This window comes from Haematobia irritans, chromosome 4 (assembly GCF_050003625.1).
Source record: "Haematobia irritans isolate KBUSLIRL chromosome 4, ASM5000362v1, whole genome shotgun sequence".
Lineage (NCBI taxonomy): Eukaryota > Metazoa > Arthropoda > Insecta > Diptera > Muscidae > Haematobia > Haematobia irritans.
Window position 1 is genome coordinate 88,284,862 of NC_134400.1, and position 27,800 is coordinate 88,312,661.

At 34.0% G+C, this 27,800-nt stretch overlaps 1 protein-coding gene across 6 annotated transcripts in view; it reads left to right on the forward strand.

Moving 5' to 3' along the window:
* Lmpt (four and a half LIM domains protein limpet) overlaps positions 1-27,800 on the forward strand; it is a 539,983-nt gene that overhangs the window by 456,545 nt on the left and 55,638 nt on the right. For 4 of the 6 annotated variants that reach the window (XM_075308102.1, XM_075308101.1, XM_075308103.1 and 1 more), the window contains 2 exons: positions 9,870-10,070; positions 24,721-24,895. In XM_075308102.1, the coding sequence (XP_075164217.1) occupies positions 9,870-10,070; positions 24,721-24,895 (376 nt within the window). Of the gene's footprint in view, positions 1-7,360; positions 7,788-9,355; positions 9,378-9,869; positions 10,071-24,720; positions 24,896-27,800 lie in introns of those variants that run through there. The other 2 variants (XM_075308104.1, XM_075308105.1) reach the window with 2 other exon arrangements.

Here is a 27,800-nt window from a genome sequence, read left to right on the forward strand (position 1 = left end):
TAAGGATACTTTTAAGACACAATTCTCTTTTAAATTTAGGTCTTGTGTACTTGCTTCTAGGAAGCAAATTTTAAATTTTCGCTTTTTCAGCTTTTTTCTTGATATGCTATCAAAGTCCTTTAAAAACAAATTAACGACGACTTTATTTTCCAAATTAAGACTCGACTTCTAGTAGAAATTATGCTGTGTTTCAAGTAAAAAACGTCTTTTAAATAAAGTGTTGAAAAACATATCCTATATTAGAACGATTTTTTGCTTTGTAGTCATGATGCAAAAAGACAACAAATTTAAAGACAATTTCATTAAATTTAAATAATTTTTCTGAATTATTAAAGTCAAGTTGACCTTAGCCTATACATTTTTTCTTTCATGTTAAGATACCCATTTTTAAGTCAAATCACTTAATTATTAGGACAATATGACTTCATTGAAAAGTTTATCGACTTTTGGACAAGGAAAATAACTTTATTTTAGAGAAATGCGTCTTCTATGCTAAGCAAAATTTGTATTCGTATTTTAAAGACATGAAATCTTTGACCTCACGACAATATTTTTTTCAGTGCATAATAGCCTTATTTATTAACTGATCTTACTCAAATTTAGCACAATGTAACCTTCTGTGGTATCAACCAAACCTGCAAAATATCATCCAAATTGGTTCAGATTTAGATATAGATCCCATATATAAGCATCGCTCGATTTTCCCAAATTTGGCCATAAGACCCTTATTTATGAACCAATGTTACTCAAATTTCATATAATGAAGTATTAGCCAATCGTAGTTAGATTTACATGTAGCTCTTACTTAAATATATTTCCGAAGTTTCACAAATTTGGATTTATTACCCACACTAATTGAGCGATTTTTTCTGTTTTTTTATAATTGACTCAATATTAGGGGCATACTAACTCTATAGATTCAGAATCAACTATAGCTCCTAATATCAGACATTTCTGTTCAGATAGTGATAAAATGATACCCAACAGATGCTTATGTTTACTAATTCAGTAGGGGTGGTTTACGGTATGATATAGTCGGCCCCGCTCGATTTTTTTACTTGTGGGTTCACAGCAAAAAACTTCAGCTATTTTTTAAAGGAAAAAAGTCAAGCAGCACATATCTTTGCAGGGAATTCATCGATGAATTTAAAATCAAATGTGCCACTTAAATGCGCTTCTTCTATGTATGAATTTCAACGCTTTCAAAATATGGATGTGCAGAGCATGAAATCGTAACTTGCCACATAGTTCGTATGAATTCGTGATAAAATACACAAACAATCCTTCTTTACAGAAGTGCAACCTTGTAAGCGAGAGACGAAGCACCCGCTTACCTTTGTGAAAGTCAGCTGCGCCAATTTCAGCTCCACCATTATTTACATATGCTCGTCGTCGCTGCTCGTCTTATAGGTGTAGAATGAAGCGCTGTATTCTGCACTGAAAATGTTGTGAGGAAAAGTAGTGCCTACAGTATGGACGCTATAATTTTACTGCTTCCAAATTTACAATTATTTTTTGCTGGGTTATATTTAATTTATATTCAGTTTCAAATTCGAAGGCGTCAGACTATGTCTCAAATAAAATTCCTAGACAATTTTTGGTTATGGATTTTGATCAACCATTCCCGTTTGGGATAAATATATATCGATAATAAAACACTAATTTCAAAATATTGCCATAGGAAAATTTTTCATTTCAATTGTCTAAATAATAATGCAAGTTTTCTTCGTCTAGAAAAACAATCCCATTAGCCAAGATCATGCTGATCCCAATTGCAAAATTTATTAAATCTGGTTAATTTTTGGCACTGTCTATAGGATGTCTCAAAATTTCACGGTGACTGACATATTGAATTTTGATTTTTTGTTTTTTTTTTTTGGTTCCCGCTGTTGTTATATAATTCACCTACCGATGATGCTAATTTGAAATTTTAATTCTATTTTTATATGCTACACATACACAGAGATTTTAATAGTGGCAAAAATTCATTTGTGGTTATTAGGTAATTATTTGGGAACTTTTTGTAAAAATATTTGTATGATGCAGTGGTCTGAAGGAGAAAGGGGTCCTCTTATTATTATTATTATAATTTTTTGTTTTTTGAATCTTAGATCCCCTATACATTGTTGTTTAATGTCAAAATTAATCGCTAAAATAATTCACCCAAATCCCATGCTAAAACAAGAGGACTTAACATTGAACCATAATGAATGGTTATGGTGAGGTCCATTGAATACAATTAAAATTCCAACAACAATCTCACCCTACACGTAATAAGAGAGAAACGATTCAAAAACACTTTTGTTTTCTTGTAAAACATGAAAATTGATTTTGATGGGCACAATTAGAACAAATGCCTATTCCATTGGAAAGCAATAACCTAAGAAGTGCCAAAAAATAGGCTAGTAAACGTTACATGTGCAGATTTGTTTTTTACTTTTAGCCTTCCTAAAGTGTTCTTCTTCTTGTTTTGCTTGGGGTTTGTTTTTTCTTGTGAACTTTAATTTGGCTATGCTGAAAAGAGGCATATGGTTCTAATGGCTGGATTCGGACAGATCTGTGTCGATCATTTGGCATAGATTGCGGTGTGCTACGGGTACTATCGATTTGGCCAGAAATCCATGGGTGTCGTGTGCACATTAGAAATACACGCCATATACCATTTCCCATACAAAATAAAAACAAGTTTTTTTTTCACCCAACACAAAATAACAAAAGAAAAATATCTTTTATTTTAAATTGGGAAAATTTTATATGAAAGTCAAGAGGGAATTATTAAATAATTTTATAAATTCTTTGACATAAAATTATCTTAGAAAACAGGAAAAACGCGTATTCTAAACACGTTTGCCACTCATGCCAAAAACAATCTACCAAACTTTGAAGAAAATTTTACCACAAATCTACCAAATTTAAAAAAATCTACACTGAAAAAAATCTACACGTGAGGCCAAAGATTTCATGTCCTTAAAATACGAATGCAAATTTTGCTTAGCATAGAAGACGCATTTCTCTAATATAAAGTTTTTTTCCTTGTCCAAAAGTCGATAAACTTTTCAATGAAGTTGTATTGTCCTTATAATTAAGCGATTTGACTTAAAAATTGGTATCATAACATGAAAGAAAAAATATTTGGGGTAAAGTCAAATTGACATTAATAATTCAGAAAAATTCTTTAAAATTCATGAAATTGTCTTTAAATTTGTTGTCTATTTGCATCTTCAATACAAAGCAAAAAATCGTTAAAAAATAGGACATGTTTTTCAACACTTTAATTTAAAGGCGTTTTTTACTTGAAATATCATAAATTCTACTGGAATTTCTCTCTGAATTTGGAAAATAAAGTTGTCGTTAACTCGTTTTTAAAGGACTTTGATGGCATATGAAGAAAAAAAGCTGAAAAAACGAAAAATTAAAATTTGCTTCCTACACAGAAAAAAATTCCCGTAGTTAAACTAACGCTAAATTTAACTTATTTTTATTGGAAAAAAATTATTTGCTTGTAGTTAAATTTTATTATTTTTATCGAAATTTTCCACAGCTTAAAAATTTTATGAACTAAACGTGAGTATAAAGTTCAATGACCGTACACATAAGTTCAATATGAACTAAAGCAAAAGAAAATTTTCGTACGATTCCCAAAAATAGTAAGAATGAACTACTGTATGGTTAAAATGGTCATGATTTGGCGCCAATGATTTTCTTCTTAACTTTTAGTTAATTTTTACTTCTATGAGATGATGTAATTTCGTGAACTGCAGTTAAAAAGTACAACAGGGCATAAATTTCCTGGTTTTAACAGCCCTTTGTGGAGTAAAATTTAGTTCAATTTTCGTGCGAGGTAGTTCATTCTTACTATAAAACAGTTCATTTTTTTCGGTATTCGAATGAATGAATAACCTCTCTTAGAAGCGACAATTTTTTGGGTATGAAATAACACAAAAAATTTTCAAAATTTTAATTTTTCTCAAAATTTGATTGCCATAGAAAACTTTCTCAAAATTTTATTTCTATATAAAATTTTTTCAAAAGAAAATTGTTTCAAGATTTTATTTCTATAGAAAATTGTCTCAAAATTTATAGAAATAAAAACACTCTCTAAATTTATTTCTATATAAAAAATAAATAAAAATTTATTTCTATATAAAACATTCTCTAGACTTTATTTCTATAGCAAATGTTGTCAAAATTGTATTTCTATAGAAAATTTTGCCATTATTTTATTTCTATAGAAAGTTTTGTCAACATTTTATTTCTATAGAAAATTCTGTCAAAATTTTATTTCTATAGGAAATTTTCTCAAAATTTTATTTCTATAAGCAATTTTCTCAAAACTTTATTTCTATAGAAACTTTTCTCAAAATTTTATTTCTATAGAAAATTTGGTAAAAAATTTATTTCTATGGCATAATTTGTCAAAATTTTATTTTTATAAAATAATTTGTCAAATTTTAATTTTTATAGAAAATTTTCCCAAAATTTTATTTCTATAGGAATTTTCTACAAAATTTTATCTATATAGAAAATTTGGTCAATTTTTGCATAAATTTCATAAATTCTTAGTTGGAGAGGAATTTTTTGCAAAATCTACCAAAACATCAAAACTTTTGCCAATCTACCAAACTGTGAGAACCTAAACCTAATGTAAGCTCAAATGTGAGCCTTCCAGTATTATTGAACTTTGATTTCCGTAGATTAATTTAAAACAAGTATACACGGCCCTAAGTTCGGCCAGGCCGAAGCTTATGTACCCTCCACCATGGATTGCGTAGAAACTTCTACTGAAGACTGTCATCCACAATCGAATTACTTGGGTTGCGGTAACACTTGCCGATGGCAAGGTATCTTAAAACTTCCTAACACCGTAATATATACCACATAGTCCATACGTGGTATATATTAAACTAAAAAAGGCCGATTAAATACATATATAATTAAGTTTAAAGTTTCTATAGAAATAAAATTTTGACAAAATAAAATTTTGACAACATTTTCTATAGAAGTAAAATTTGGAAAAAATTTTCTATAGAAATAAAATTTTGACAAAATTTTCTATAGAAATAAAGTTTTGTCAAATTTTTCTATAGAAATAAAATTCTGACAAAATTTTCTATAGAAATAAAATTTTGACAAAATTTTCTATAAAATAAAATTTTGACAAAATTTTCTATAGAAATAACATTTTGACAATGTTTTCTATAAAAATAAAATTTTGGTACATTATTTTTGGCTCGAGTGGCAACCATGATTATGAACCGATATGGGCCAATTTTTGTGTGATTGGGGATCAGCTATATATAACTATAGACCGATATGGACCACTTTTGGCATGGTTATTAGCGGCCTTATACTAACATTTCAACCGGATCGGATGAATTTTGCTCCTCCAAGAGGCTCCGGAGATCAAATCTGGGGAACGGTTTATATGGGGGCTATATATAATTATGGACCAATATGGACAAATTCTTGCGTGTTTGTTAGAGACCACATTCTAACACCATGTTCCAAATTTCAACCGGATCCATGTACCAAATTTCAGCCGGATCGGATGAAATTTGCTTCTCTTAGAGGCTCCGCAAGCCAAATCGGGCGATCGGTTTATATGGGGGCTATATATAATTATGGACCGATGTGGCCCAATTTTTGCATGGTTGTTAGAGACCATATACAAACACCATGTACCAAATTTCAGCCGGATCGGATGAAATTTGGTTCTCTTAGAGGCTCCGCAAGCCAAATCGGGGGATCGGTTTATATGGGGGCTATATGTAATTATGGACCAATATGGACCAATTTTTGCATGGTTGTTAGAGACCATATACTAACACCATGTACCAAATTTCAGCCGGAACGGATGAAATTTGCTTCTCTTAGAACAATCGCAAGCCAAATTTGGGGGTCCGTTTATATGGGGGCTATACGTAAAAGTGGACCGATATGATCCATTTCCAATACCATCCGACCTACATCAATAACAACTACTTGTGCCAAGTTTCAAGTCGATAGCTTGGTTCGTTCGAAAGTTAGCGTGATTTCAACAGACGCACGGACGGACGGACGGACATGCTCAGATCGACTCAGAATTTCACCACGACCCAGAATATATATACTTTATGGGATCTTAGAACAATATTTCAACGTGTTACAAACGGAATGACAAAGTTAATATACCCCCATCCTATGGTGGAGGGTATAAAAATAGGTGTCTGGTTTTCACAATGTCCAAGTTTCTGAGTTTTCACTGTTCATATAAAGGGTGTCCAGATACAGCTAAACATCATTTTCACATTACAGTGCTTTTATGAATCTGGAAGATCTTTTATTTATGGAGAAAATCATCCCAAAATATTCGTTCCAAACCTATTTTCCAAAGATCACAAATCTTATTACGTTTGTCTCATGGGACGGAAATCAATCAAAATCAGGCGAAAAAAGATTGACGTCGTCTAAATGGCGGTGGAGCAATTCGCTTGTGGGGTCTGTCGGCCATTGCTCGCTTACACCCAGATGCCAAAACATACCGACAATATTCCCACTCGCATAATGGATTCGATCAAAATAGATTCGTTTATTCGTTTTTTTTTTCTCAAACTATTGACTATCGAGCAATGTGTTCCATATTTCTCCCAAGAAAAAAAAAACAAACCAAAAACAAATACGCATGTACTCCAACAGCAGGGCGTCATATGGGAAGCTATAGAGAGTACAAAATTTTAATAGGACTTTCACACAAATGTTTTTCCTAGTAGTGTTAAGAACTTTTGGGTGAAATTTCTCTCCAATCGAAACGTATGGGGAAATTAAAGATCTCAGGAAATTCTCTCCCACATTTCTCTTTCTCTGATTGAATTTAATATATATATTTTTTTTCATTTTCTCGCCACTACACTTGACTTTTACATTGACAACAACAAATGGTACGGGCAGAGCACTTGTTCTATGTTGTTTGAAAAGGGGGCCACAATCAACTTTCTGGTGTTGGGTGTTGTGCCTTTCCTCCCATTCAGAAAAATGATGGCCATAGATAAAAAAGCAGTATTTATTTTCATTGCAGTCTGTTTCTCTCCCTAAAGCACCAGCTGTTTTTAGTTGATCTCTCCCTCTCTCTTTTTCTCGATCTCTCTGTGGATAATAATATTCTCGCATTTTGGGGGTAAATAACAATCTCACTCTCCTTAGGGGAAAACTTTATGTTTCATGTAGAACATGCCTGAGATGCATGAGGCTCTTTGCTGGCCAGTTGTCTGTCTTTTTATCTACGAATTGAATTTCTGTTGGCGAGTTTTCTACGTTTTGAAAATCCCATTCGAAATTGAAAGATACAAACTGTTACTCGGTCTGTTGCTTATACATTTGAGTTCTTTTTCAAAAAAAGTGCGAGAATAAATTTTTAATTTTCGAAAAATCAAAGAGCGCTGACCATAGAAGACCACCATAGCCAACGATACTGACGTTGGCCAAAATAGAAAATTCCAAGCGAAAAAGTTTAGTCGGTCAAACGCGGGCGGTACACTTACGTTAAACGGACATCTCGAGATAAGGCTTCAAAAGTCTTCGAATTTTTTGTTTTTCAAGTTTACAAACGAGTCGCTTCTTTTCTTGAGCATATCAAGTAACGCCTTGTTTTGAGATAGAAAAGAGATTTTTTTTGGAGTAAAAATGGCGGATGTTGAAATTATGCAAAGCGTATCGGAAGTTAAGAAAACGAAGAAGGTCAAGAAGACCTCGAAGCGTCGCGAATCCGAAGTTCAAATAACCGAAGTTGATCAAACCACCGATGAGAAGGGGTACGTGTCGTTTGAGTAATTGAAAAAATTCATTTTGAATCCTTTGGAAAATGTGTGAAATTGAAATTGCCTTGGGCATTTGGTGAAAATGTGATTTTGTATTTGAGAATTTAAATTCGAATTTTCAACAACTCCTCGATTTATTTACAATTTTTGAAATTACACAATGTGATAAATAAATGATTATACTCCACATGTGGATTTAGCTCCAGAAGAAATTTTTTAATTAAAATACAAATATTTATAATTTTTGCTTTATTATCTAGGAAATTTTTATAAAAATATTTTCGTTTTTGAAAATTTTTGATAACTATTTAAATTATTCGATGATATGCTGTCTTAATAATTATCTTGCGCGACTTTCATAATGTGTTTGAATGTCCTTTAAGGCATTCAAACACATTAACCGAAATCTACTTTTCGATTTCTTCATCTTACCAAAAACTGCCCCAGATTCCAAACATCTGTATGATATAAGTAATTTACAAGGAAAGCAAAGTTAGAGGTCGATTTTTGAGATATTTTAAAAGTCGATAAGCTAACTTAAAAGAATCGAACCGTTGGCATTGTAGATGAACACTTTCCTGAAATCTTAAGTAGCTTTTCTTTAAGATTCTATTTTGGATTTTTGGTATGACCACAATACCCATCTTCTCAGGATACAAATTTAATATTTTTGAGACCCAAAATTATGCTGAAAAAAATCGAGGCTACTTTTTTTCACCTAAAATAAATTAAGCAATATAATTAAAAACAAAACCTTTATTTAAATTAAAAGAAAATTAATTAAATTAATTTGGACTAAATAAACTAATTAAATTAAATGCAACATTCCCGAACCATACAAACATATTTTTTTAAATTTTTTTGCTACATATTGAATTAAAACTATATTAAAATACACTTAACCCAATTATATTAAATTATAAAATATTCATTTAATGAATTAAAGAATATTAAGTGAATTAAATAAATTTAAACTACAATATATAAAACCAATTCAAATTTAGTTAACTTATATTAAATTAACTTACATGGATTGTAATTAAATTTTTTCAGAAATATGTATAAAGTGAAATTAAACTAATTTAAGTTGTGAATTGTATGAATTAATTTTATATTGACCGATAAATAATAAAAGTTGAATTAATTTAAATCTTTTTTTGAAATTATCTACAATTAAATGAAAATAAATTAAATAAAACAAAATCTAATCAGGTTTTTCAACTTCTGTACTTCTTCCCATTAAAACTTCGCTGAGTTTCATAGTTACCTACAACATTGGTTATAAGTAAAAGTAGGTCTGAATCGCTCAACTATTGTTACTAAATTTTACCAAATATTTTTTTATATACATAGATATAGTCAATCAATACACAATAAAGCTAGGTTTAAAACTTCCAAAAACCAAAATAAAAAATTCGATACAAAAACACAACTTGCCACCAAAACCCAACAATCATTCCAGATCAAAATGAATTTTACAAACGACACGTGACTCCTTTGACTAAACAAAAGGTACAACAATCTGTTTAAAATATGTTTTAATTAATTTGCTATACTTAAAGGCACACACCTTCATTGCAAAAAGTACATAACTACACAAACAAAATGTAAAATTACAAATCCAAGAATTCCACAAACACATACATATGTATACCCAAAATACACCTTTATGAGTAATGAATAACTCATGTGAATACTCCAATTACTCATCACAAAAATACTCAGATATGTGAATATCAAAAATACTCATTACAAATATACTCAGACATAAAGTGATTATAAAAATGAATTTCTTAGAATTACACAACATAAAAATTACACCAAGACAACACAAAACTCCACCTTATTTAAATATTTGTACACAATATAAAACAATCAGAATAAATAAATAACACATTTGCCAAATACACCGATAAGAAAACGAAAATGATTTTTTAAATGTTTGGCCTTTCCCTTCATCTATAAAATCAATACAAATATGAACGAAATTTTATCGCAACGAAAATCAATCAAATTATATTTAATACAAAATGAGTTGACAAAAAAAATTCTTCCTTTTTTTTGTAAATTTTACAGTTAATTTTCAGTGGTGAATACACAAGGGCCATGGATAAGGACTGGCATTCCGGTCATTTCTGCTGCTGGCAGTGCGATGAAAGCCTTACCGGTCAACGTTATGTCATACGTGATGACCATCCTTATTGCATCAAATGCTACGAAAATGTCTTCGCCAATACTTGCGAAGAATGCAATAAGATCATCGGTATTGACTCCAAGGTGAGTGAAGCTTCTTTATAATAGAAATGTATATTTAACCCTTTCAGTACCCATTTAAACGTAACGTAACAAAACTTTAATTGGTAATTGCGAATTGTGGTAGCAACAGTACAAACAGTGAACGCACCACAAACAGTGAACGCACCCGGAATTATTTTTAGAAAATTTTTTATCACAAATTCAAATTGTTAAAGAAAATTTTGTAGTTTGAAGGAAAAAATTTGAGTTAAAAATTGCAAGAATGTCTTTAGTGCCATACGAAGTTCAAGAAGGGCGCATTTGTAGTAAAATTTACAAATTTAAAGAAATAATAAACTTTTTTTTGAGAAGTACGAATTTAGTAAATTTTTATGCTTCATTTGTGTATAAATTTTTTTTTCCAATTTTTAGTTCATTTATCTAACGAATGCAAAAATGTATTAGAGTGAAGGAAACATAATAACTCCATGAACTAAAATAAAATTAAATTGGCTTTATTGAAATAGAGGGTTCACTGTTTTTTGGTGTAGCAATTTTTTGTAATTTAGAGCTTCAACTCTCGAAAAATATTCTTTCCTCCCAAATGACATTTAAGATCAACGAATATCCTTTGGAATTTTCTTTTCGCACTTAAAAGATTCGTTTAAAAGAAAAGTTATATTGAAAGGACTTTTTTACGTCGATCGTAAGACTGTACAAAACAATTTCATTTTCTTTCTCGCCACTTTCTCTTCTGTAATATGAACAATATTTGGCATCTATTAAATTTCATATTTTTTGTTTAATTTTATCTTTTATGCACAAGTAACGCATACATCCAAGCATTTCTATTTATAGACTAGTGTGTATTGCACACACAAGTGAATGAAAAGTAATCCAAACGATAAAAATACAACTTTTAGGTGGAACTCAAAAAGGAAATTATATGTTTTTATGTACATATATAGGATGTTTTTTTTTATACGCACCACCATAGAAGTTTGTCATTCCGTTTGTAATACATCGATATATCGATTTCCGACTATATAAAGTATATATATATATATATATATATTCTTGATCAGGGAGAAATTCTAAGACGATATAAGCATCGGTCTGACGGTCTGTCTGTTGTAATCACGCTACAGTCTACAATAATGGAGCTATCGTCCTGAAGTTTGGCACAGAATCTTTGGTCTGCACGCAGGCCAAGTTCGAAGATGGGCTATAAACCGATCGCCCGATTTGGGGTCTTGGGCCTATAGAAACCGTTTGCCTGAAATTGGAAAACTAGAGGTATAGGACCATAAAGAGGTGTATCGCAAATGGTGATTATCGGACCATGTTTTGTGTCCTATTTAAGACATAAAGCCAGATGCATTCGTAAACGAAACAGAACTGTGATTTTGGGATAAAACGTATTTTTTTTATTGCAAAACTAATTTGATTTGTGATGAAATTCTAACTACTGTATCAAAACAACAACGATGCGATACCAGTTTTCCAAACATTTTTATACCCTCCACCATAGGACTTTGTCATTCCGTTTGTAACACATCGAAATATTGCTCTAAGATCCCATAAAGTATATATATTCTGAGTCGTGGTGAAATTCTGAGTCGATTTGAGCATGTCCGTCCGTCCGTCCGCCCGTCTGTTGAAATCACGCTAACTTCCGAACGAAACAAGCTATCGTCTTGAAACTTGGCACAAGTAGTTGTTATTGATCTAGGTCGGATGGTATTGCAAATGGGCCATATCGGTCCACTTTTACGTATAGCCCCCATATAAATGGACCCCCAAATTTGGCTTTCGAGGCCTCTAAGAGAAGCAAAATTCATCCGATCCGGCTGAAATTTGGTACATGGTATTAGTATATGGTATCTAACAACCATGCAAAAATTGGTCCACATCGGTCCATAATTATATATAGCCCCCATATAAACCGATCCCCCGATTTGGCTTGCGGAGCCTCTAAGAGAAGCAAATTTCATCCGATCCGGCTGAAATTTGGTACATGGTGTGAGTATATGGTCTCTAACAACCATGCAAAAATTGGTTCACATCGGTCCATAATTATATATAGCCCCCAAATAAACCGATCTCTCGTTTTGGCTTGTGGAGACTCTAAGAGAAGCAAATTTCATCCGATCCGGCTGAAATTTGGTGCATGGTGTTGGTATATGGTCTCTAACAACCATGCAAAAATTGGTCCACATCGGTCCATAATTATATATAGCCCCCAAATAAACCGATCTCTCGATTTGGCGTGTGGAGACTCTAAGAGAAGCAAATTTCATCCGATCCGGCTGAAATTTGGTACATGGTGTGAGTATATGGTCTCTAACAACCATGCAAAAATTGGTCCACATCGGTCCATAATTATATATAGCCCCCAAATAAACCGATCTCTCGTTTTGGCTTGTGGAGACTCTAAGAGAAGCAAATTTCATCCGATCCGGCTGAAATTTGGTGCATGGTGTTGGTATATGATCTCTAACAACCATGCAAAAATTGGTCCACATCGGTCCATAATTATATATAGCCCTCATATAAACCGATCACCAGATTTGACCTCCGGAGCCTCTTAGAAGACCAAAATTCATCTGATTCAGTTGAAATGTGGTACGTGGTGTTAGTGTATGGTCTCAAATATCCATGCAAAAATTGGTCGAAATCTGTCCATTATTATATATAGCCCCCATATAAACCGATCCCGGAGCCCCTTGGAAGAGTAAAATTCATCCGATTCGGTTGAAATTTGGTACGTGATGTTAGTATATGGTATCCAAGAACCATGCAGGAATTGGTTCATATCAGTCCATAATTATATATAGCCTTTGGAGAAGCAAAATTCATCCGATCTGGCTGAAATTTGGTACGTGGTGTTAGTATATGATATTTAACGACCATGCCAAAAAATGGTCCATATCAGTCCATAATCATATATAGCCCCCATATAAACCGATCCCGAGATTTGGTTTTGGAGCCTCTTGGAGGAGCAAATTTCATCCGAGTGAGTAGAAATTTGGTACATTGTGCTAGTATATGGCCGTTAACAACCATGCCTAACTAGGTCCATATCGGTCTATAGTTATATATAGCCCTCAGATAAATCGATCCCCAATCACACAAAAATTGGTCCATATCAAGTGCATAATTCTATAGCCCCCATATAAGCGACCCCCGTATTTCAATTCTGGCTCTCTATATCGAGTCGTAATTATTTGTAGACTTATCTATACATAACTTTTTTGTCTAATATATACCACGTATGGACTAACTCACAATTTAGAAAACGATGTAAAGAAGTTTTAAGATACCACAACCCAAGTAATTCGATTGTGAATGACAGTCTTTCGTAGAAGTTTCTACGCAATCCATGGTGGAGGGTACATAAGATTCGGCCTGGCCGAACTTACGGACGTATATACTTGTTTTCATTTTTGGGTGTAGACGTCCCATTTTTTATCCGGTTTTATGAAATTAGTAATTCAGAGATTTGTTAAATTTGATTTATATCGGTCTCTGTTTTGATATAACCCTATATACACACAAAATAAAATAATTCTTTCCTCCCAAACGAAATTTTAGACAAACAAATATGGTTTCCCATTTGCTTTTATCTGTAAGGATGTTTGTTTGGATAAAATGTATATACTTTTTGTGATAAACGGTGATTCGTTTACGGGATAGAAAAAAAAACAATTTCAATTTGATTGCATGTTCCCTCACATCTTTCACACTTCGACAAGGTATTTTAGTTCTTAGCACCTTTATCTGGACGGAAAATCGGACCGCGGACCATACAGTTTTTACGTCAACATACTATCCACTGAGCTACGTCACTGTTATTGTCATGAACAGACAATTATCGCTATAGTCATCAACGCACAAGCACAGGCAAACAGCCAAGCAGTTATATTTATAAAGCATAGTTTTCGGCGCCCACGATCCGATGTAAAGAAACTTTATTTGACAGAAACATGTCTTTTGTTGACCACCGTCGAGCAATGATTAGCATGCCCGCCTTGCATAGAAATGATCGGTAGGTTCAATGGGAGCCACCGTGGTGCAATGGTTAGCATGCCCGCCTTGCATACACAAGGTCGTGGGTTCGATTCCTGCTTCGACCGAGCACCAATAAAGTTTTTCAGCGGTGGATTATCCCACCTCAGTAATGCTGGTGACATTTCTGAGGGTTTCAAAACTTCTCTAAGTGATTTCTCTGCAATGTGGAACGCCGTTTGGACTCGGCTATAAAAAGGAGGTCGGGCAGCACTCAGTGATAAGAGAGAAGTTCACCAATGTGGTATCACAATGGACTGAATAGTCTAAGTGAGCCTGATACATCGGGCTGCCATCTAACCTAACCTAACCATCGTAGGTTCAATCCCTGCTTCGAGCGAACACCAAACAGTTTTTTTTTACATATATTCCAAAAATATTCGGAAGATTCCGAAAAGATGGTCGACATTACATACTACTTTATTAAATTTTACTATGAAACTTCAAATTGTGTCTTATAAAAGACATTAAGTGAGAAATGAACAGTTCTATGATATGTGTTTTTGGATCAAAAATTATTTTTCTTAATGCAAACAAAAGTTGTAACAAAAAAAAAGTTTGAAATTTCGAAGAAATTCAAAAAACTCTAACAAAAGAAAAACGTTTCCGGCACTCGTTTTCCAAACGGTTTTTTTTCTTTGTGTATAGACCACAATTTTCCTCCAATTTGAGGAGATTTACTCAAAGCAACTGATAAGAATTCATGTTATCCATGGTGTTGGGTATTTAAGATTCGACCGAAGTTACTTCCATTTATGTTTTAATAGTAAATGTTTTCAAATATAAAACACGATTTTTAATTTTCTTTGGAAAATCGATTTTTTAATGTTTTCCTACACTCAAAAAAAGTTAACCTCATATGGCACTAAAGCCAATTTAATTCTATTTTAATTCATGGAGTTATTATGTTTTGAGAAAAATTCCTTGACCTCAATACTTTTTTGCGAACGTTTGTTAAATGAACTAATAAGTAGGAGAAAATTATACACTAATAAAGCATATAACGATTTACTAAATTCGTGTCGGCCACAAAATAGTTCATAATTTCTTAAAATTTGTAAATGTTACCAATAATAAACGTTGTATGGCTCTAAAGACATTGTTTCAATTTTTAACTCCAAATAAAAATAATTATGTCAAAATTTTTCGAAAAATATTTTCTTATTTTTGTGAAATCTGAGTGACATCTACGTTTGTAATACAGTTTAGTTAAAATTTTCCAAAATATAAGAAAATTTTCTAAAATTAACCAACCTAGTGGGTTCACTGCTTTTTTTTTAATGACCAGTTTCTCACATACGAAACGAATGTCCAAAACAGCTAAATTTATAAAAATCAGCTGTTTTTGGCATTTCAGATGAACAAAAGCTTTTTGCTCTATCGAACTTCAAATTTCTCCAAGTGTAAGAGTAGTTGCAAATGCATATGGTTGTCCATTTCAAATTACATCATTTCTAATTTTTTTGTTGCTCTTCAGATTCGTTATGAGTATTTTAGTTTCTGTTCTTTTTATTCGACTTCTCCTCGGTGGTCATTACGCATTTCGTTGCACTTTATTTGAATTTGGCGTACATCTTTAATGGCCGGTGTAGGCCATCACATCGTGCATTGCTTTATTTTTGTATTCTAAGCAAATTGAATAGCAAACTCAAAAATTTCCCGATAATATGAATCGCCAAGGCGTCGGTATTCCTTCAGATGACCATAAACAAACAACAAAAATTTCTATATTTTTGTGTAAAAATTATAGCACAGTGAGATAAAATAAATAAATTAAAATAGTAAAAAAGAAACAAATGTGCAAAATCAAGCAAGTCTTTGAACAACTGGCAACCTTTTTACTACTTTTTTGATTTCACACCACTGTGCATTGGCTAAATGAATGGATGAAATGCATTTATGTTTGACTTTTTGACTATGACTATTGGTTGTTTGATTCAGAAATGCATAATTTTGGAATGAAAAATGTTGCATGCACTAAATTCATTTTGTGTTGCCAAGAAATTAGACAAAGAATTCTCATTTACGAGCCATATACCCAGATTATTATTTGAGATGAATCATATAAAATAAAATGCAATTTATGGGTCAATTTGTAACACGTTATTGAATGTTTCTTAGAATTTTTCTGAATTCATAATAGATGTTGTAATTGACATTGTAATATGGAAAAATATGAATTGAATATGAAGATATGAAATTTTAGTTTTTATAAATCACTACAAAACAATTTTGGTTTTAAATACACCCTACGCCATGTGTTGAGGAGGAATACACTCCATTTGTAACATATCGAAATATTAAACAGAACAAGTATATACGGCCGTAAGTTCGACCAGGCCGAATCATATGTACCCTCCACCATGGATTACGTACAAAATTCTACTAAAGACTGTCATAACACAACGTACCAAATTTCACCCGCATAGATGAAATTTGCTCCTCCAAGAGGCTCTGCAAGCCAAATCTGGGGATCGGTTTATATGGGGGCTATATATAATTATGGACCAATTTTTGCAATAGAGTCACACTACGTACTAAATTTCAACCGGATCGGTTAATCTTCCATAAAGCTCCAGAAGTCACATTCTGGAGAGGCGGTTAATATTGGGGCTATATATAATTATGGACAGATATGGAACAATTTTTGCATGGTAGTTAGACAGTATATACTAACATCAAATTACGATAATTTTGGTTTAAATTATATGAAGAAAATATATTTATACAAAAAATTTATACCGAAAATAACAAGTATATACAGCAGTAAGTTCGGCCGAGCCGAATATTAAATACCCACCACCATGAACCAAATATAATAGTTTTCTTTGAAAACTCTTGATAGTATCCCTGCAAAAAAAGCGTCGCCAAAAAAGTAATGAAAATGTTCTTTTTGGATCCGGAAGTTGTGCAAAATTGACGCAGAAGCGATGAATTTAACATGGGCTTGTCATAGGACGGAAGTCATCCATTTCAACAGCCGTTGCACTGAATTTGCATCACTTCTTTAGGTGTGATCCGAATTCAATGTTTTGGGTGTATATTAAAAAATTCTGTAATATTTTGTCAAATAAATAATTTTTATAAGTTTTTATAATTTTTAATGGATTCTAACGCTTGTCGGAAACGTTTGTCCTCAAATATTTTCAAAAATTCACAATTTTTTCATATTGAATTCAGCATTTTTTTCCACAAAATTTAAATGATTTGTACCATTTTATGAATTCTTACTCTGTTTTTGACCTATTTGAAACAAAAAAAGTTAAAATTACCCATTGAAAGTATGAACAAATCAAGTTATAAAAATTTGAATTAAAAGAACTTCCTGGGTAGTTAAAATAAAGAACATCATTGGGAGTGCATCTTCTGGAAGTGCTTTTAAAGTTGTGCCTTTCGAAGAACTTCCAAATTTTTTTGCTGGGATATAAAATTTAAGAGGGTTTAATGACAGATATTCTCCCAAGCAGATCAGTTCAACCAGTACGCTTCCCGAAGATAAATTTAAAGATTCTACCTATGAAGACTAGATTAGATTCTGGATTTGTGGATCTGGATAAGAACCAATTTTGTTTGAGTTTTAGAGGAATCATAAACATGTAATGTAAATGTGCAAGAAAATGATGAAATAATGCCTTGATTTGATATCTACAATCTGTAGATGTTTACCGTCATTGATTATGATAAGTAAAATCTGCTCTAACCTCATGAAGTGAAATCGGTCCATATAAAGGTCTTACCAAATGGACCGGTGAAAAGTAAATTCGATACACATTTTGGAGGGTTGTGACGTTGTTTTCTTCATGGGCTGAGGTAGGCCAGTGGCCGTCCAGGATTACCTTTTAAGGATCCACAAACCTTAAATAATACACACTACTTTTACTCTTTTGCGGGTTTTATTAACAATTCTTGTTTATATAAAATACAGTTTTGGGTAAGGGCAATGAGTGGGCTGAGTGGGCGGCGACGACTGGTGGGGCTGTGAAATGTAGGCTGAGCTGGGTCGGACGATGGCAGTGCTGGTTGACGAATGGGCGATGTTGCGTGATGACGATGATGAAACAGTGTTGGTGAATCGACTGGATACGATGATGAACGGTGTCGGTGAGTTGACTGGATACGACGATATTGGGCCGACGGTGTTCGTATACGAGGTTGACGATGGTGTCGGGCCGACGGTGTTCGTGTATGGTGATGCTGATGATATCAGGCCGACGGTGTTCATATACGAGTTGACGATGGTGTCGGGTGTTCGTGTACGGTGATGACGATGATATCAGGCCGACGGTGTTCGTCTGCGGTGATGACGGTTCTGTCCCTATAACGATAAGAGGGAAAAGGAAAAGGGGATTCGGCTGTACTAGCACTAGATTGAAGCGGAAGAACCGCGGAAGCAGCCGAACTGCTGAAGTGAACGAATCGCGGAAGCGTACGAACCACGGAAGCAGCCGAACTGCTGTAGCGCACGAATCGCTGAAGCGGACGAACCGCTGAAGCGTACGAACCGCGGAAGCAGCCGAACTGCTGTAGCGAACGAATCGCTGAAGCGGACGAACCGCGGAAGCAGCCGAACTGCTGAAGCGAACGAATCGCGGAAGCGGACGAATCTCGGAAGCGGACGAACCGCGGAAGCGGCCGAACTGCTGAAGCGAACGAACCGCGGAAGCAGCCGAACTGCTGGAGCGAACGAATCGCGGAAGCGGACGAACCGCGTTGGGAGGGTGTTAGTATAGCCGGGTAGGGAAAAAGGTAGGGGAAAAGGCGGTGGGGAGTGCTAATCTACTACACTGTTATTGATGCGAACGGATCGCGTTACAGATAGTGATGCGAACGAATCGCATTGCGATGAATCGGTTCTGCTCTCGGAGATTCGGCAGCGATCGTTGCCACTCGCTGTACTAATCGTCGAGCTTCGGGTGATTCATCCCCTCGTCTCCAAAAAACCCACATTTTTAAGTCGATGATACTCTCGACCCAACGAGAATTACCAATATATACCCCACTTTATGTTGGGTGTTGGAAATCGCTTTATCCATATGATACTTGTACTTTCCTCAACTAAATGAGGCCTTGGGCACAGTAGTGGGTAGTTAAATATGCGTATGGTAAACAGTGACGCAGAGTAAATAGGTAGGTACAGTGGCGCAATGAGAGACCAAATCTAACCAAAATAATAATAATACATAGAATAAAGTATGTACGAGCAATTGGCTCGTTACAGGGTCTAAAATAACAGTAAATTCACATTTTCAGGCCAATCGAATAAGAACTACGAATTTTAGAAGCCCAAGAAGTAAAATCGGGAAATCGGTCTATATGGACGCTATACCAACCAATGGACCGATACTCATCATTTTCGGCACACCTATTGCTGGTCCTAGAATACCTCTTAATTTCCAATTTCATGCAAATTGGATAATACCTACGGATTTTAGGGAGCCACCGTGGTTCAATGGTTAGCATACCCGCCTTGCATACACAAGGTCGTGGGTTCGATTCCAGCTGCGATCGAACACCAAAAAAAGTTTTTCAGCGGTGGATTATTCCACCTCAGTAATGCGGATTTTAGAAGCCCAAGAAGTAAAAACGGCAGATCTATCTATATGGGGGCTACATCAAAACATGGACCGATACTCATCATCTTCGGCACACCTTTTTATGGTCCTAAAATACCTCTAGATTTTCAATTTCAGGCAAATTGGATAAAAAATACGGATTCTATAAGCCCAAGAAGTAAAATCGTGAGATTGGTCTATATTTGGGGCTATACCAAAACATGCACCGATACTCACCAGAGATGGTCTGTATCAAACTTTTTTAGGTTTGCGACTGTCGCAAAGTTGTAAACGTCGTAAACGTCACATACGCGTCGTAAATGTAGAAAAAGTAACAAAAGTCGCAAACTCAAAATTCTTTAGTTCCGTCAGCTAGGCAGCGAATTCGATGATATCCAAGACGATGGTATGTGCGAAGAAGTTTCAATTCTTAGGAATGTCCACAATTTTCGGTTTTAGTCCCCACATTTTCCCTATTGCATTTTGCAAGAGTACCGTGGATTTTCTCAACCTTTCTTAGCTTTAAGTTCAGTCTCCTGTCCAATATAACCCCAAGGTATTTTGCACACTCACCAACGGGAATTTCGATACCACCTAAGAAAATAGGATTGACCGTGGGAAAACTTTCACAAATTTCTGCAGAAACTCACAGCGAATGCTGTCAAACTAAATTAAAAAATGTTCAGGATTTCTTCTAATCAAAATTAGGTTTTATATAGTAGGTTTACGACTTTTACGACATACGTATTATACCGTCGCAAATGTATGTCGCAAAAGTCACAGTTTGTGACAGGCCAACCCTGATACTCACCATTTTTCGCACACCTCTTTGTGGTCCTAAAATATCTCTAGATTTCCAATTTCAGGCAAATTGGATAAAAAATACGGATTCTAAAAGCCCAAGAAGTAAAATCTGGAGATCGGTCTATATGGGGGCTATACCAAAACATGGACCGATGCTCACCATTTTTGGCACACCTCTTTATGGTCCTAATATACCTCTTGATTTCCAATTTCAGGCGAATTTGATAAAAACTACGGTTTCTGTAATTCCAAGACCCCAAATCGGGAGGTCGGTTTATATGGGGACTATATCAAAACCTGGATCGATATAGCCCATCGTCGAACTTGATCTGCCTGCAAACAAAAAAGGATATTCAGAACGATAGCGCCATTATTGAAGACTGTAGTGTGATTACAACAGACAGACCGACGGGCATGGTTATATCGAATTTTCCTTGATCAAGAATATATATTTCTCCTTTGATCAAGAATATATATACTTTATATAGTCTGAAATCGATATTTCGATGTGTTACAAAGGGAATGACAAACTTATTATACCCCCGTCACCATTCTACGGTTGTGGGTATAAAAAAATAAAAATGTAATAAAGATCTTTACAGATATAGAAAATTCTATATAGTACAGAAAAAAAGAAAATCTTACATAATTACATAATTAATTAACTTAATTGAGTTTGTTAATTAAATAGAAAACAATTATTCAAACTTGAGATCGTGAATAATTGAATAATTAATTTATATTTAATAAAAAAGAAAGATCGAATAAAATTTAAATTTTTAATTTTGTTAATCAAAATATAACATGTTAGCAGCCACACGAGTTAATTGAATCCACAGAAAAATATTTCACCAACATTTGCTCATTAAAATCCTAACTGAATAGTGAATAAATAGTCCATTAAAAACTTAATTTTTTAAACAAAATAAAAATTAATCACACAAAAAATCAAATACAATTTTAATTGAATCAATTAATTTTTAATTGAAGTCAGCGATGGTAATCACATACGTGATTGAAGTAATTTTAATTATAAATTAATTTGAACAATTTATTTCGTAATTGTAGGCAAAAACAAAATCTTAGAATGCGATTGTACGTTGAAATCTGATTACAGAATCACTGTCTATAAAATTCAGTTCCGTCTAATATACAACACCGCATTTATACGCATCAAACACATTCATCGAATTCATTAATTACCTGTTCTAGAGGTGCGAAGAGTTTTCTCCTGCAACTCTATCGAAATTTATTGCAAAATCTTTCCTAGAATAAACAAAATACACATTTCAAAGAGAATCATCATTCTAATAAAAAACAACAACAAAAACCCGAAACACATTAATTTGGAAAGTAGTCATAAATAAATCATGATTAATAATAGATAGTCATCGAGATAGCACAGTGGGGCAAATGCGGTCTTTACTTATGAAAAGTCCGTAAATGTTTAAAAATGTACAAGTTCGTATTTTATTTTGTTCAAATGCTGAACAATTTTAAAAGAGAGATCAAATTCTATCTTCTCCAGAAATTCCTCAGAAATCGGAAAACTTAAACTGATTTGTGTCTGACTTTTGTAATTTTCAGTGAAATTAAGGGTGGTTGTTAGACATTTATCCGACACCTTATTTTTCAATATTCGCTCACGGAGGTGATTTCCCCTTTGCCCAACTTTTTTATAGTATAGTGAACAAGTGTATACAGCAGTAAGTTCGGCCGGGCCGAATCTGAAATACCCATCACCATGAATCAAATATTATAGTTTTCTTTAAAATTTCAGGGGGGTTTGGTGACAGTTATTCTCTCAAATAGAGCAGTTCAACTAGTACACTTTCCGAAGATAAATCTAAAGATTTTACATATGAAGACTATATGAGATTCTTATAAGAAACATTTATTTCCATTTATTTAAGCAATTGAAAGCCTTTAAAAGGCCAAATTAACGAATTACAATGTACTACTCTTGTAGGTGTGCAAGAAAATGGTGAAATAACGCCTTGATTTGAAACCTAAAATCTGTAGATTTTCATCCCCATTATTTAAATGACTACGAGATCAATGATCAGTACGCCTTCTATACCCTCAAGAAGTGTAATCGGTCTATATGGAGGCCTTTACCAAATGGACCGATAAAAACTAAATCCGATACACGTTTTTGTGAGTCTAAAATACCAGTATATTTACAATTTCAGGCAAATCGGATAAATACTATAATTTCTAGAAACCCAATGAGGGAAATCGGAAGATCGGTCTTATGGGGGCTATACTAAAACATGGACCGATACTCACCGCTTTCGGCACACCTCTTCATGGTCCTAAAATAATTCTAGATTTCGAATTTCATGCAAATTGGATAAAAACTACGGTTTCTAGAATCCCAACCAATAAAAGGATTTTTTGCAAACCTATTTATAGTCCTAAACAACCTCCAGATTTTCAATTTCAGAAAATTGGACAATAACTACGGTTTCTACAAACCCAAAAAGTAAAATCGGGAGATCGATCTATATGAGTTCTATACTAAAACATTGACCGATACTCACCATTTTCGGCGCACCTCTTTATGGTCCTAAAATACCTCTAGATTTCCAATTTCAGGTAAATAAGATAAATACTACGGTTTCTATATGCCCAAGAAGTAAAATCTGGAGATCGGTCTATATGGGGGCTATATCAAAACATGGACCGATACTCACTATTTTCTGTATACCTCTTTGTGGTCATAAAATACCTATAGATTTCTAATTTCAGGCAAACTGGATAAAAACTACGGATTCTATAAGCCCAAGAAATAAAATCAAGAGATCGGTCTATATGGGGGCTATACCAAAACATGGACCGATACTCACCATTTATGGCATACCTCTTTGTGGTCCTAAAATATCTCTAGATTTTCAATTTCAGGCAAATTGGATAGAAACTACGGTTTTTATAAGCCCAAGACCCCAAATTGGGTGGTCGGTTTATATGAGGACTATATCAAAACTTGGACCGATATAGCCCATCTTCGAACTTGTCCTGCCTGCAGACAAAAGACAAGTTTGTGCGAAATTTCAGCACGATTGCTTGATTATTGAAGACTGTAGCGTGATTACAACAGACAGACAGCCAGCCTGACAAACAGACTGATGGACAGATGGTCATGGCTATATCGTCTTAGAATTTCTCCCTGATCAAGAATATATTACTTTATATAGTCGAAAATCAATATTTCGATGTGTTACAAACGGAATGACAAACTTATTATACCCCCGTCACCATTCTATGATGGTGGGTACAAAAATGGAAACTTCTCCGATTTACTTGAAATTTATAAATATCATGTGAGAGGTAATGAAATAAATATTGGGTTTCTTCTTTTTTGTATGTAATCGGGGAGTGAGACCAACTCCTTACCGGACTTTTTGAAAAATGGACTTAAGTTCTCCTATATCAGGGAAGGTTTAGGGTGGCCTCTTTTTCCGATATTCGGTCGGATAGAAGGACCTCCCCTTTTTAAATAAAATGATTAACATTTTTCAAATTTTATATAATACTGTTCCTCATGTTCCGATATAAGTTCGGGGAGGTCTTCTCCCCTGTGTTTATTATTTTATTTATTTCCTTGACACAATTTCAGACCTTTAATATTAAAATAGTGAGGTTTTGCAGTTGAAATAGAATACTAGGTTAAAGTGGCAGCCCGATTAAGTTTCAGGCTCACTTAGACTATTCAGTCCATTGTGATAAAAAAAAATAGAATACTAGATATGTTGTGAAGAGGCGCATATCCCCTAGAGCCCTTGAATTTTTTGGGGGTATCTCCCCCTTGCAGATTGTTTTTAAGTACACCTTTCTGCGGCAAAATAATGCGAAATCAAATTTTAACTCTGTATATGAGGAAGATTTTGTCTTTTTCAAACTTGGACACTCTGAAAACTGGACACCTCTCATTAATTGAAATACCTTCAAACACAGAAATTATAATACCAATCAATTATTGATCCGATTAAAATTTAATTTGTGTGTGTTTTTTTTTTAATTAACAAAAATTATTAAACGAACAAAATTTATAATTGAATATTTTTAAAAATTCAATCAAAAATTTGATGTCATTTATATTTTTTTATTAAATAAAATTCTCATAGGTGGATACCTTCTAAAATTTACATGACCGTGGATGTCCACTTCTGAGAGGTTTCACTGTAGAAGATTTTATTAACACACATGTGATATAGCTTTGTGTTCTCTAACCGATTTTTATCTTCAATTTTTTGTTTATTTTTTAGGATTTGTCTTACAAAGACAAGCATTGGCATGAGGCCTGCTTCTTGTGCTTCAAGTGCCATCTGTCATTGGTGGACAAACAATTCGGTGCTAAGGCCGATAAAATCTACTGTGGCAACTGCTACGATGCGCAATTTGCATCACGCTGTGATGGATGCGGTGAAGTGTTCCGTGCTGGTGAGTACATATTCCTATGCTTCGATTTTGTAATCTGTGGTAAATCAAAATGGTGAATATTCAGAACACACTACAACAGACTAATTTGGTTAAGATTGGAATATCTACTCCATAAAATTTTACCAACAAATATTTATAAGAGTCATTCGAAATTGCCTGAAATATATACATGAGTACTCACAATAAATTAATTTCCTTTGTGGGAAACGAAATTATAGACCAACGAAGCTTGTCATCATAGCAAGCTAAGCAAAATTCGTTGGGAACAAAATCAATAAACAAAAACTTATTTGAGACAAAGTCAACAAGAAAAGAATACTTAATTCGCCTAAAATTTCGTTTCGGAAGAATGAAATATTTTTTTGTGTGTACATAAATACTAATTAAAGGGTGATACGGTCAAAATTTGGTCAAGGGAAAACGCGTGTAAATCGGTGAAATCGTTTATTTAAAAAATCAAATTAAATTTCTTTTTCAAGTTCAATTAGTATAAAATTCAGGAAAAATATTCAGTTAGGCTTTCGCTTTTCCAAATCCGAATTGCCGGGCCTCACGCTTGACACCTGCCATCAGATTTTGTACAGCCACCTTGTCCACCTTCTTCGCCGCAGAAAGCCAGTTTGCCTTGAACTGCTGCTCGTCCTTAGCAGTTTTTTTGGTCTTCTTTAGTTTCCGCTTGACAATAGCCCAGTATTTCTCAATTGGGCGGAGCTCTGGCGTGTTGGGAGGGTTCTTGTCCTTGGGAACCACCTGCACGTTGTTGGCGGCGTACCACTCCATGGCCTTTTTACCGTAATGACAAGATGCCAAATCCGGCCAAAACAGTACGGAACAACCGTGTTTCTTCAGGAAAGGCAAATATCTGCTACCTTTCCCCTTCCTTTTGCCGTATAAAACTCCTGTCCCGGAAGCTGCTTGTAGTCGGCTTTGACGTAGGTTTCGTCGTCCATTACCACGCAGTCAAACTTCGTCAGCATCGTCGTGTACAGCCTCCGGGATCGCGCTTTGGCCGTCGTATTTTGTTTATCATCGCGATTTGGAGTCACTACCTTCTTGTAAGTCGATAGTCCGGCTCGTTTTTTTGGCTCGATGCACGGTTGTAGACGATACACCCAGCTTATTTGCGGCATCTCGGGGAGAGAGGTTAGGGTTTCGCTTGAAACTACCGGCAACTCTCTTTGTCGTCTCAGCGGCTTCCGGTTTTCGATTTCCCCCCGATTCAGACTTCCTGGCTGTCGACAAACGTTCCCCAAACACTTTAATTACATTTGTAACGGTTGATTTGGCAACTTTTAGCGATTTTGCCAGCTTTGCGTGCGAGTAGCTCGGATTTTCGCGATGCGCGAGCAAAATTTTGATACGCTGCTCTTCTTGATTGGACGGCATTTTGACAACTGAAGAGTGAATTCCAAAATCAAAATAGGAGCAACATTCTACACACACAATGCCAAAATTTCCACAGAACGGATGAGTTTTAAATAAGGCTCCAAGTCACCCGACTAGACCAAATAATATATCACAACCCACAATTGACCACATATCTTGGCAAGATCTAACCACTCTCCGTGTAAAATCATCACTGCTGAGTAGCAAAAATTGTAAATATTACTCTAATTGTCCTATATCTCGAATAAATATGTATCGCCTTAAAAATCATAAATCTCTTTTGTACAATTGCATTAAAATTTCTCTCGCTTCATATTTCCCATATTTTTTACTAACATTGTGTTTCATCCCAGGACGTTAGCCGATTTACATTTTAATTCTAGAGTTTTTGTAGAAGTACAAAAAATTGTTTCCATTAAAAGTATTTGTATCTGGAAATGCAAACTTTTATATAGCTCCCAGCAAATTTTAAGTAGTTGAGATGGTAACACAAATGTTTGTCTACATAGTGGTGAAGGGTATAATATAGTCGGCTCCGGCCGACTTTAGACTTTACTTACTTGTTTTAATTGGGATTTGTTTTCTATTTTGTATTTCATTTATATTTTTTTATAAACACAGAATTATCTTATGAGCCATTGACCTACAGTATTTTTAGTTCAATCCCACACATTGAACTTAATGAAGTTAATTTAATTTTTGTGCTACCTGTCTTTGGCTACTCATATTAATCATTGTCGATGCCATAATAATTATTTATGGTCTTCTACACATGCGTCTTAATGTAAGTTCATTGAATTATTAACAACTCAACGCGATCTCAACGCGATCTCAACTCACAAATCTTATGTCTAAAACAGAAACTTCACAGTTGTAGGTGTATATTCATGTGTCTGGCGTATGTGTTGAAAGGAATCCTTGAACTTTTTTGTTAATATAAATTAACTAATTGAAATACTCTAAGAAAATAACATTAAACATTTAATTTTTGTTCATTTTATTTGTTATAATATAAATTAAATTAATTTCATTACTTTATTTATATTATAAACAAATTTTGGTTGCAGTCATAAAATTCTCTGAATTATGTGAAATGGAATTATGTTATATTAGAACAATATAGCGATGTCCATCCGTACACGCAGAAAAATAATTCTCTCCTCCCAAACGAAATTTTAGACATTTGGTTTTCGCTGTAAGGAAGTTTCTTTGGAAGAAACGTATATACTTTTTGTGATAAACGTTTATTCTTTTGCAGAATGTAAAAACAATTTCATAAAAAGTAACTCAAAAAACCAATCTTTTCTGGCTAATTGCATTTTCCCTAATACAAACAATGTAGAAGAAATTATTCGAAATTATTTTTTATACATTTTTTAAATTTTACCTTTCGAGGTTTGTATTTCATTTATATTTTTTTTATAAACACAGAATTATCTTATGAGCCATTGACCTACAGTATTTTTAGTTCAATCCCACACATTGAACTTAATTAAGTTAATTTAATTTTTGTGCTACC